Raw genomic sequence first — 9,347 nt, forward strand, 5'->3', positions numbered from 1 at the left:
TATATTTAAATCGGCGACCACACGTCTACTCCACGGCAGCGGACACGACGAAGTACAGTAAGAAGCTATGAAAGGTTATTCGATAGGTGAGTGTCCTGCAGCGTGTTAGGAAAGTCGTGGTTAAGTTTTCATTGGATAAAAACGGTTTGTACCACGTTTGATGGTCACGAAGCTCGGGCTGGGTCACGCTTAGGTTGAAGTAATGAGTCCACGAGCTCAGCGGAGGAAAAGTAAAGCTAGCTAACCGCCCGTATCTGCGTCCGCTTGGCTTCAACTTTAACCTCAACATTGAGCGGAGACAGCAACTGGTAACAATTATGACATTAAAGTGTGTGAAAAGCAGGCGATGTATATTAAATGTGCCCGCTATAGTGAGAGCATAACACATCTGAGGTCAGCAACGACCAAAGAACGTCTTCTTACCGAGTACTTCCGGAATAAACAAACGCATGCCGACTAAAATAGTAAAGCTTAAGCACTGCCTTTAATCCGGTCAATTAGTTCAAGAAGAAGCATTTGATCCTTTTCTTATTTATTAAACTAAAATAATTGAAATTAGTTGTTTGTGGGTTTTTTTACGTTAGCCGAGCCTGAAATAAATTGATACTTTTATTCTGAAGATTACAGTAAATCCAGCTGATCTGAACTTATGTTCAGCAGTTTAAAAAAGTGTGTGTAAAATTATGGATCAGGTGAGGAGGCAGATGTTCTGCAACATATGCAGCCTGTCAGCCTCCCTAAACTTGTCATTATTCTAACTGAATTTGCAAAGATGATCCAAAACACACAAAAAATAAAGATGAATTCAAAGTGGTTCTATTTTTGTTTTCTAAATTTAATAGATATTGTGATATCACTCGATCATGAAGCGAAAAGACAGAAATCGTGAGTCCTGTTCTTGAACCTTGGCTCTTCATATTGAATCCATATTAATTAATTAACTGAAGCTTTTTTGTTGTTGTTGTTGTTTTGACAATCTCCTCCTTCCTTTCAGTGACTGGGTGGAGCACAAACATGCAGAGTTTGGTGGTGCAAGCTCTTGCCATGAGGCAGCTTGGAAGGTTGAGCCCTCGCCACCTGCTAGCTACCGGATATGGACTGAGGCAGACCGAATGGTGTCCCAGGACCATTCATACACGGCAGCTGTGCGGCTACTCGGTCTTCCCTGTGACACCTGGCTGTCACCGGCCTGCTTTCCGTGGAAGAGACGCTCTCAGGTGTTGGTCTGCTCATCATTTGAGGTTTAAAAGCAACAAGAAGAAAGGTGCTTCAAGTGCACAGGATGAGGAGGAAGATGAGGATGATAAAGACGCAGAGGACAGCGATTATGAAGATTCGGACCCAAATCTACCCAAGGACTATAAAGACATGGAGAAATATGTTCAGTCCTTCCGCTACGATGTCATTATAAAAGCTGGCCTGGATATTGCACGCAAGTGAGTCAGCATAAGAATCTAAGGCTGGGTGGGTGTTGATAAGTGATTAAGTTGCTGCTAAAGATAGACAGGATTTTGCACTCTTTCCTCCATACTTCATAATCAAAACAGGAAATAAGGAAATGGCGTGGAGAATCAGTGCCAGGGTGCTCACAGTGTGCCACAAGCTGTTTTAGTGGCACACTGTGAGCTCATCAAGAAACGTTGTTGTTTTTCCCTTTAATCACTGTAGCAGGTTCTCCATAGTATCCACAAAGAGGGGAAGACTTTAGTTCTACACAGTTAAATTTGCTTCACCGATTGCCCAGCAATTGAGCATTTCTGCCACTGTGCTTCACTCTTTGTCTTCCTTCTTCTCCAGTCTCACAACTACTATATAAGAAAAGAGAATAATTGGCAGCCACACGACAGGTGTGCCTCTCTCCCCAAACTGGCCCCCCAATCTCAACCATCCAGCTCCACCTCTCCCTCGTGCATCTGAGGCACAGACCATACCTCGATGCCACAATCGCATAGAAAGAAGGCACACACACACAAAAACTGCAAACAGTAGGGACTTCACAACATTTGTCGCCATTATAGCAGAGTCTAACGTGCTTCTGTCCTGTCACAGTAAAATTGAAGATGCGTTCTACAACAACAAGCTCCGATTTAACGGACAGAAACTCATCAAGAAAAGTAAAACGGTGAGTGCTGCTTGCTTACGACATTGCACGAATTAGTTAATCCAGTGTTCCTCATATTTTGTTCTTTTCTCAGGTAAAACTCGGGGACACCCTGGACCTGGTCCTGTCAGAGAACCCAGAAACGAACACTGTTACATTGATGAGAGTTATCCTCAGAAGGGTTTTTACTGACCCTGGTAACACTGAAAAGCACAAAGTTGTCATAAGGCGCTGGAAATGTCTCGAGCTTCCCAGGGAGGAGGCCTTTAAACCTTGAATCTGCCTAAGACCGTACTGACTGTAATGCCATTGGCCTGTGAGGTCAACAGCATTGAGTGGCTCTCCAACGAGGTGGATGTAGAATGGATTACAAAAATGTTGTGCAGAGCTGACAACTCTCACTGTGTTTAAATGTGTACTTCTCCCTTCTACAGTGTGACACTCCCCCAATAAAGGTGCACTGTGAGGGTTTAGACTTCACCATTTGTGTCCTTGTGTTTTTTTTATTTTTTTGGAAAGCTGTGTGGTGTTTTCATGGTTTCAGAACTGAAACTGCCAACACTTAATATACAGGAATAAATAAATAACTTTAAATTTCTATTAAATATCCCCAAATATTAATAAAGAAATGTTATTGTATTTAATATTATATACAATAGATTTCTTATAAGCATGAGTAAGAAATATCCCGCTTTAATCCTGTTGGCTGGAAACAAGCACTTTATATGATTCTTGAAACAGGACCCCTTATTTGTACTTTTGGAGCTCTAATTTATTCTCTTGGGGAAAAAATGAAAACTAAAACTGTCTCATGCACATCTCAACATTAATTTAATGGAATAAAAGTGCAATTCATCTGATTCTCTTATGTTAATGATGGAACTAAGAGTTGGATGCCTGTGGCTCAGGAGATGGAGCACTGGTGGGCGACAGGTGGGCTGCAAATCAGTGTCCTGGGGCAATGTTGTGAACCCTAAATTGTCCCTGGTGCATCTGCATGTGATAGCACTTAAAGGTATAGAATAAAGCACTGTGTGAATGTGGCTTGCAGTAGAAAGTGCTTTTGAGTGCTAAGAGCAGAAATGCTCCATGTACCACCGTGTAGCCTGTTCAGTCCAAGACACTCAAGTCTATTAACTTATAAAGTTGACATTTTGCTAATGTTATTAATACAGCAAGTCTTTCTGACCAAAGCACTTAAAGTGCACACGTTTAATAGCGCTCTCTCTCTCTCTCTCACACACACACACTGCTAATTTGTCTGCAAAATATGTTGCTTTCAACCTTAAATCACATTTTTATCTTTCTTTATAAAAATCAGTCACCTGCCAACAGACTTAAACATGTCTCCAATGTCATGTGATTGGGTTGATTTTTCAAGTTGATAATCACCTTCAAGGGACCTCTTAGCCTAACGGGTAAGTGAAACCAGATAAAGAAAGGCTATGCTCTGTATGTTGAACTTGCTCTGGTGCGATTATGTAAAACATTGTGATTGTATGTCACATTTATAACTGTGGTTTTATTAGAAACTGGTTATCATGAGCCATTGTCATGTTAAATTATCTTTATAATATAAACTTCTATAAGAAGGCTTAACATAAGCACATAGTTATTAAAACAGTGGTGGCACGATGCTACATCAGTAACTGCGATGGAAATATATCACGTCCTTGTGATTTGATTTCTGTTCATAGAGCAAATGTGTGATCTATGCTGTTAGCTACTATCATTATTATTGTTATAAGGCTACAACATTTATCAACAGAGTATGTTAGAGAAGCTATGACATGTTTGGCTTATAAATAGGAGCGGTTGTAACTTTTTTATCGAACAATAATAAAGACTACATAAACTAGAACATCTACTGCTGTAGCCAAAAAGGTAAAATATGAGTAAGAATACTACTAAAGAAACTCGCAACAGCTTGGCTTCTTCCTACAGAGGACAGTGTGTAGAAGTTCAACAATGCGATTTCAGCTTATATACTGTGCAACTGTTTTTATGACAGAAAGTGTTGGGTAACTGCAGAGTACTGTAACTAGGACACAGTGCTTGACCTCTTGGCCTTTTTAAGAATGTCACACTTCTTGCGATTGGGGCGCCGGCAGCGTTCGTCAATGCTTGGCACACATTCGTAATGCCAGACCTCCTCCATCTTATCCACAGGATACACGGCTTCCACGTAGTGACGGATCAGTCTCAGTCGAACAGGGTCAAGCTGCTTCTTATTGCAGGCGCCTGAATGGTTGTACTGCAGCCGCAGGTTCTCGTGGGTGAAGAGCTCGGGGAAGAGGCGCACCAGCAAGCGGGCAGCAAAGTTCCCAACAGAGAGACTCTGCTGGACAATTTCCCGTACCTCGGTATCAGAGAGCAGGTAGATGGAGGGAACAGGGAAATCTGGTTTGGACACAGTCAGCTCATCAAGGGGGATTTTGCAGAAGTCTTTGCTACTTTTCTCGGGAGGTAAAGAGGGAATATCTGGATCCTGTCTGCCGTTATCAGGATGGAGCTGGTTCAGCTGGCAGAGAAAGTCCTGCTCTGTCTCCTGACCGTACACTTTGCGCTGCTGCAGGTAGGATCTCCTCTGCTCCGTGTCACGTCTCCTGCACCGCTCGTCAAGTTTGCCAACAAATTCCAACATCCACACTCTGTCGTTCTTGGCCCGGGGGTAGACCAACTGCACGTAATGACGGATCAGGTTTACGCGAACGGGGTCGAGTTGCTTTTTTCCAAGAGAACCGCTGCAGTTATACTGCTTTCTAGCGTTCTCGTAGGTAAAGAGCTCAGGAAACATGAGCACCAGCAGCCGAGAGGCAAAGTTCCCAACGGACAAGCTACATTCATAGTTGCTCTTGAGCTGTTCCCTGGACAGGATGTATTCCTGGGGAACAGTAAAGTCAGGCAGAGGAATCTCCAGATTGTCAAAATCTACAGGCGTGAGCAGCGACTTTTTAGACTTGCGACTGGGTCTTTCATATTCACTCACTTCTGGAACCTTGATAATTGAAACATCTTCAGGAAAACTGGCCAGTTCGTAGCCCTCCTCATTGATGTTGTCCGGTTCACTCCCGTTGCCGTTACTGTGAGGACCCTCAAGTGCGTCTTCCATATGCTGAATGCACACCTGCAGCCAGCTGTCCTCAGGCACATCAGGGAAATTCGCTTCCATATACTTTCTAATTATGTCCATCTTGTCAGAGTCCAGAATTAGCTGTCCCACACTACTAAAATTGCCACAGTCTTCTGGTATTTTCCCCTCTTCAAAAACTTCAGGGAAGAGACGGTGAATTAGGAAAACAACAAAGTCTTCTGGGGAGGAGAACTCATCCAACTCCTCTGTGGCTTGTGTACCAAACCCGACATCTGAACCAGCCAGGCTGCCCTGTTGGTGATCTAGAGATATGTGCTCCTCCTGACCCTGTTCATTAATGAAACGAAAGGTTTGAGGCTGCTCAGCTTTTACGCCACCAGCTGTGACCGCCTGCTTCCTGAGCAGCCGGGCACTTTCCATGTCCCTCTGCGCCCAGAAGCGATTAAAAAAGTCATTAATCTGGAGGAGGCACTCTTCCTGCCACACGCTGTTGTTTTTAACCGTGGGGTAGCACACCTCGACGTAGTTTCGAATAAGCTGCAGATGTAGAGACTCCAGCGTTCTCTTGCTCGCCATGCAGTCGTGAGAGCACTCCCTTGCTTTGAACAGCTCCGGGAACAGATGCACGAGCAGTCGACAGCCCAGTTCCCCTGCACTTGACGTCTGCTCCATCAGCTGATTCAATTCATCGCTGGTTAGCAAATACTCGGGGGGAGGCTGGAACTCTGTCACCATCTCAGCCGGTTTGATCTGCTTCTTTATCCTCATGACTTCCAGCGTCAGCAAGTCCACTTTACTGTGCAGCTGCGTCATGCTTGAATTCAGAGTGTTGAGAATGAAAAACATTTTCTCAATCAGTGGATAAAGGCTGGAATCCGCTGTGGAAGCTTGGCCTAAAGTGTCTGTGGAGGGGATGGTCTCTGCTGGGCCATTTTGCTCTGGATTTTGGAGCTTGGATGAGAGCATATTGTTGAGCTGATTCAAGCTGCCAAGACTTGCCTGCTGCTCCAGATTCGGGGTGTTCCTCTTCTCCGAGATTCGGTGGGAGATGCTGAAGAGAGGCTTTCTGTAGGAGACTCTAGATTTCTCCTGGATGCAGTCTCTCTTCTCTCCGGTTGTGGTGAGGCAAAGAGGTTCAATCCTGCTGCTCTCGTCTATCAAGTGCCGCCTCATCTAGACACAATAAATGTCAGTCAAGGATGTGTAATAACATATAAGATATTGTTTTAATCATGAGTTGAGCTTCATTTACCTCACTAGACACCCTGACTCTCTTGCTGCTAGTGGACTGGTCTGTGTCAGGTCCCATCTCTGCAGATGACCGTTTCCCTGCCTCGGCAGCTCCAGAAGATCCTCCTCCACGTACCTGAGGTTGTTCACTAATAGCAATGTCCTCCGTCTCCTCTTTGCAATCTTGGACATGCTTGTGTTCTGCAAAACAATGCAGAATTTATTTTACTGCATACACTACAAAAATAAACCAAAACATACTTTGTTAATCTGTGAATTTTTATTCCTGTAGCTGCAAAGACAACAATGCAGAACTTGCCTTTTTCAAGCATTGCTTCATCTGAGATTTCCCCATGCTCACGGGAATTCATAGCCTAGATAAAAAATTCAGAAAGTTACTTAATATGCACACACTTAATACATCAATGTGAACAATGTGACAGTAATGTGTGTAATACACATATTCTTAGGTTGGGATAAATTACACGGAAAGGTTATTAACGTTAAAATTAGCTAATATACCTGTCCAACTGTTGTTCATATCTTCTCTTTACAATTAGCAACTAATCAGATAAAAGTGTGCTAAAAGAGAGAGGAACATCTAAGGACAATTGTAGCTTTGCAGATGAGTAAATTGTACTGTACGATTGTTTAAACAATTTACTCATATGGGTTACCACTTTGCAAAGTCTGGAAGAAGGCCCAAACTGTCATCCACAGATGGAAGAAAATTGGTCTGGATGTTCAGGAACAACCCGGGAAACACTGAGGCTTAAGCCTGCCATGAACTGCAAACACTAGCAACACTATCTACAGTGAAGCCACACAGACTGGGAGGGTGCTGAACAAGAAAGAAGCCCCACCTTCAAGCTTGACTGTAACTTACAGCTGCCCAAAATATCTTCTGGAGAAAAAGTTTAATGATCCGACGAGACAAATATTGAGCTATTTGGTCACAATGATAAGAGGTATGTTTGCAGGAGTAAAGGTGAGGCTTTTGAACCTAAGAGCACTGTACTATATGTCAATTGGTGGTGATAGCATCATGCTGTGGGGCTGTTGCCCTGCCAGTGATACAGGTATTTCATTGAATTACACAAAGTAGATGGAATAATGAAAGAGGAGGACCATCTTCCAAATTCTTCAACTTCACATTTGTGTAATGAAAATCTTTGGATTGTACTTCAAAGCTCGGTCCATGCCAGGAAACCAGTCTAAATGACCTCTACCGATCCCGCCAAAAAGACCAGTCAAATATGCAAAACCAGAACAAAACTATGCCAGATGCATATTAGTAGTGGTGTTTTTATATATTAGAGTCTGTATATGTATACTTTTTTTGTTTTGTGGGATACCATTCAAATAAATTCGAAGAGTTCAAAGAAATAATTGAAAGCCCAAAATTATCACAACATTCATGCCCATGATGACTGGCTCTAAACTAAAGAGCAAAACCACTAAACCACTGGCTCTGCCATTAATCTGCCCATTGCAGATCTCCAGTATGTTTTGTTAAATTTAAGAAAGCACCAGAAATGCTTTTAATGCACCTAAGCCATTTACAAGTTCCCTGAAAAGTTATCATCACAAAATTGTTTTAAGTACTTCAAACTCTATCTGGATGGTAAAATCCTTTAAGCTCCCGGTGGAGAAAATTAAAACAGAGGTGGTCCACCTTAGAAGAGAGCAATATTAAATGTAGTCTACTACAATGGACACTTGGTTACCTCTGCGGTTTCCTTACATGTAAACACAATGCTCTATAACTGGAGCAATTAACTATCTGTAACCATTCTTGCACATGCTTCTTTTTTAAAAATAAAAGATTTAATGATGGTTTTTTTCAGCTGTGAATCATGCAAAGCTATGCTAGTAGAGTCAAAGACTACAAACATGACGCCTAAAATGAGCTTGATGATTACTACTTTGATAACTGCTTTATAAACTACTGCTTTTAGTTAAAATACATACATGTTGTGGCTGGCGTGTCACCCTCATAGCAAACACCATGTGACCGGTTGCAGCCTCGTAGCTAATCACACACACACACACAACCTCTGGGTTTGCCTGAGTATTTTATCCCAGGCTCGTGAGGCTGGTATAAACGTTAATTAATATATATAATTAATGCCCGCACAGCTCGGACCCCCCTGTTACCTAAAGTCAGCCCGTTTTAGGTGCATGCCTCCATACAGAGTTCCCTCCCTGCTCCCCTCCAGCGTTCATACCCCGCTACTTCCTCATTCTTCCGCCCATGAACCCTTGAACCACAACACGAGCCGAAGCCGCCGTGTGGACCGGACTCTTCAACAAACTTGGTGTTTTTCAGAAACACTGCGCGTCTTTACGCTTCGTTTCTATAACACCGCCACATTTTGTTTGTGAATTTTAATGACGCGGCAACGTTTGCGTGGACGACTGCCTGCCTGCCTGCCTTACTGCCCCCACCTTCCCTCCTACCCCCGTCCTATTCCTCCTCCTGTGTCCCGACTCTCGCTAAATTAACCGAAAACCCGCGTGACCAGCGGTTTGAGCTCACCTTCACTAGTCCATGCCTCCCCCCGGGACCGTCAGTGACATGTCCGCGGACTATCACGGCAGTTTGTTCCGCAGGTAATAAAAGAAGGTAATTCTTCTTGTTGGTGTTTTTTTTTCTCGCTCGGCTCCTGTGCTTTCTCGCGTGACGTGACGGGCGCGCGCCTGCTGTGTCACTTCCGCACAGCTGTGGAAGAAGAGACGGATGAAAAAAAGAGAAAAAGGACCACAGTTACAGTTTTACATTGTAAATGCACAGGGCTGCCGTTACACTCTTTGAATTGTATTTAACTAAGAGTCCTCCAGCTAAAGAAGGGTTTGAATAAATAACCGAATAATAAAAAATAATCCTCAACATGCTGAGCAGCTGTTAGCCCACGCAAAGGA

General features: G+C 43.3%; 2 protein-coding genes across 3 annotated transcripts; one reads left to right on the forward strand and one right to left on the reverse strand.

Annotated features, from left to right (window-relative positions):
- On the forward strand, positions 1-2,581 carry mtres1 (mitochondrial transcription rescue factor 1). Its single transcript, XM_006799367.3, has 5 exons — positions 1-86; positions 843-885; positions 995-1,436; positions 2,050-2,122; positions 2,196-2,581. The coding sequence occupies exons 2-5, from the start codon at positions 864-866 to the stop codon at positions 2,376-2,378; spliced, it is 720 nt and encodes a 239-aa protein (XP_006799430.1). The 5' UTR covers positions 1-86; positions 843-863; the 3' UTR covers positions 2,379-2,581.
- Positions 2,582-3,603: 1,022 nt separating this feature from the next.
- bend3 (BEN domain containing 3) lies at positions 3,604-9,110 on the reverse strand. Of its 2 annotated transcripts, none has more exons than XM_006799370.2 (4): positions 8,965-9,110; positions 6,745-6,799; positions 6,448-6,626; positions 3,604-6,368 (listed from the first exon to the last, which is right to left on the reverse strand). In XM_006799370.2, exons 2-4 carry the CDS (start codon positions 6,794-6,796, stop codon positions 4,143-4,145), a joined length of 2,457 nt encoding a protein of 818 aa, XP_006799433.1. In that variant the 5' UTR covers positions 6,797-6,799; positions 8,965-9,110; the 3' UTR covers positions 3,604-4,142. The 2 variants fall into 2 exon arrangements, with proteins under 2 accessions (XP_006799433.1, XP_006799432.1); XM_006799369.2 differs by lacking the exon at positions 8,965-9,110 and adding an exon at positions 8,397-8,436.
- Between the last annotated feature and the right edge of the window lie 237 nt (positions 9,111-9,347).

The sequence above is a fragment of the Neolamprologus brichardi genome, chromosome 19 (genome assembly GCF_056152115.1).
Source record: "Neolamprologus brichardi isolate AB-2024 chromosome 19, ASM5615211v1, whole genome shotgun sequence".
In the NCBI taxonomy this organism is placed as follows: domain Eukaryota; kingdom Metazoa; phylum Chordata; class Actinopteri; order Cichliformes; family Cichlidae; genus Neolamprologus; species Neolamprologus brichardi.

Bases quoted from the DNA above. Each gene is read 5' to 3' on its own strand.
- mtres1 (XM_006799367.3), top strand. From the start codon at position 864: ATGAAGCGAAAAGACAGAAATC. The intron at 886-994 runs GTGAGTCCTGTT...CCTTCCTTTCAG, and splicing joins GAAGCGAAAAGACAGAAATC to TGACTGGGTGGAGCACAAAC. The intron at 1,437-2,049 runs GTGAGTCAGCAT...GTCCTGTCACAG, and splicing joins GGCCTGGATATTGCACGCAA to TAAAATTGAAGATGCGTTCT.
- bend3 (XM_006799369.2), bottom strand. From the start codon at position 8,435: ATGGTGTTTGCTATGAGGGTGACACGCCAGCCACAACAT. The intron at 6,800-8,396 runs GTATGTATTTTA...TTTTTTATCTAG, and splicing joins TGACACGCCAGCCACAACAT to GCTATGAATTCCCGTGAGCA. The intron at 6,627-6,744 runs GCAAGTTCTGCA...ATTGTTTTGCAG, and splicing joins TGAAGCAATGCTTGAAAAAG to AACACAAGCATGTCCAAGAT.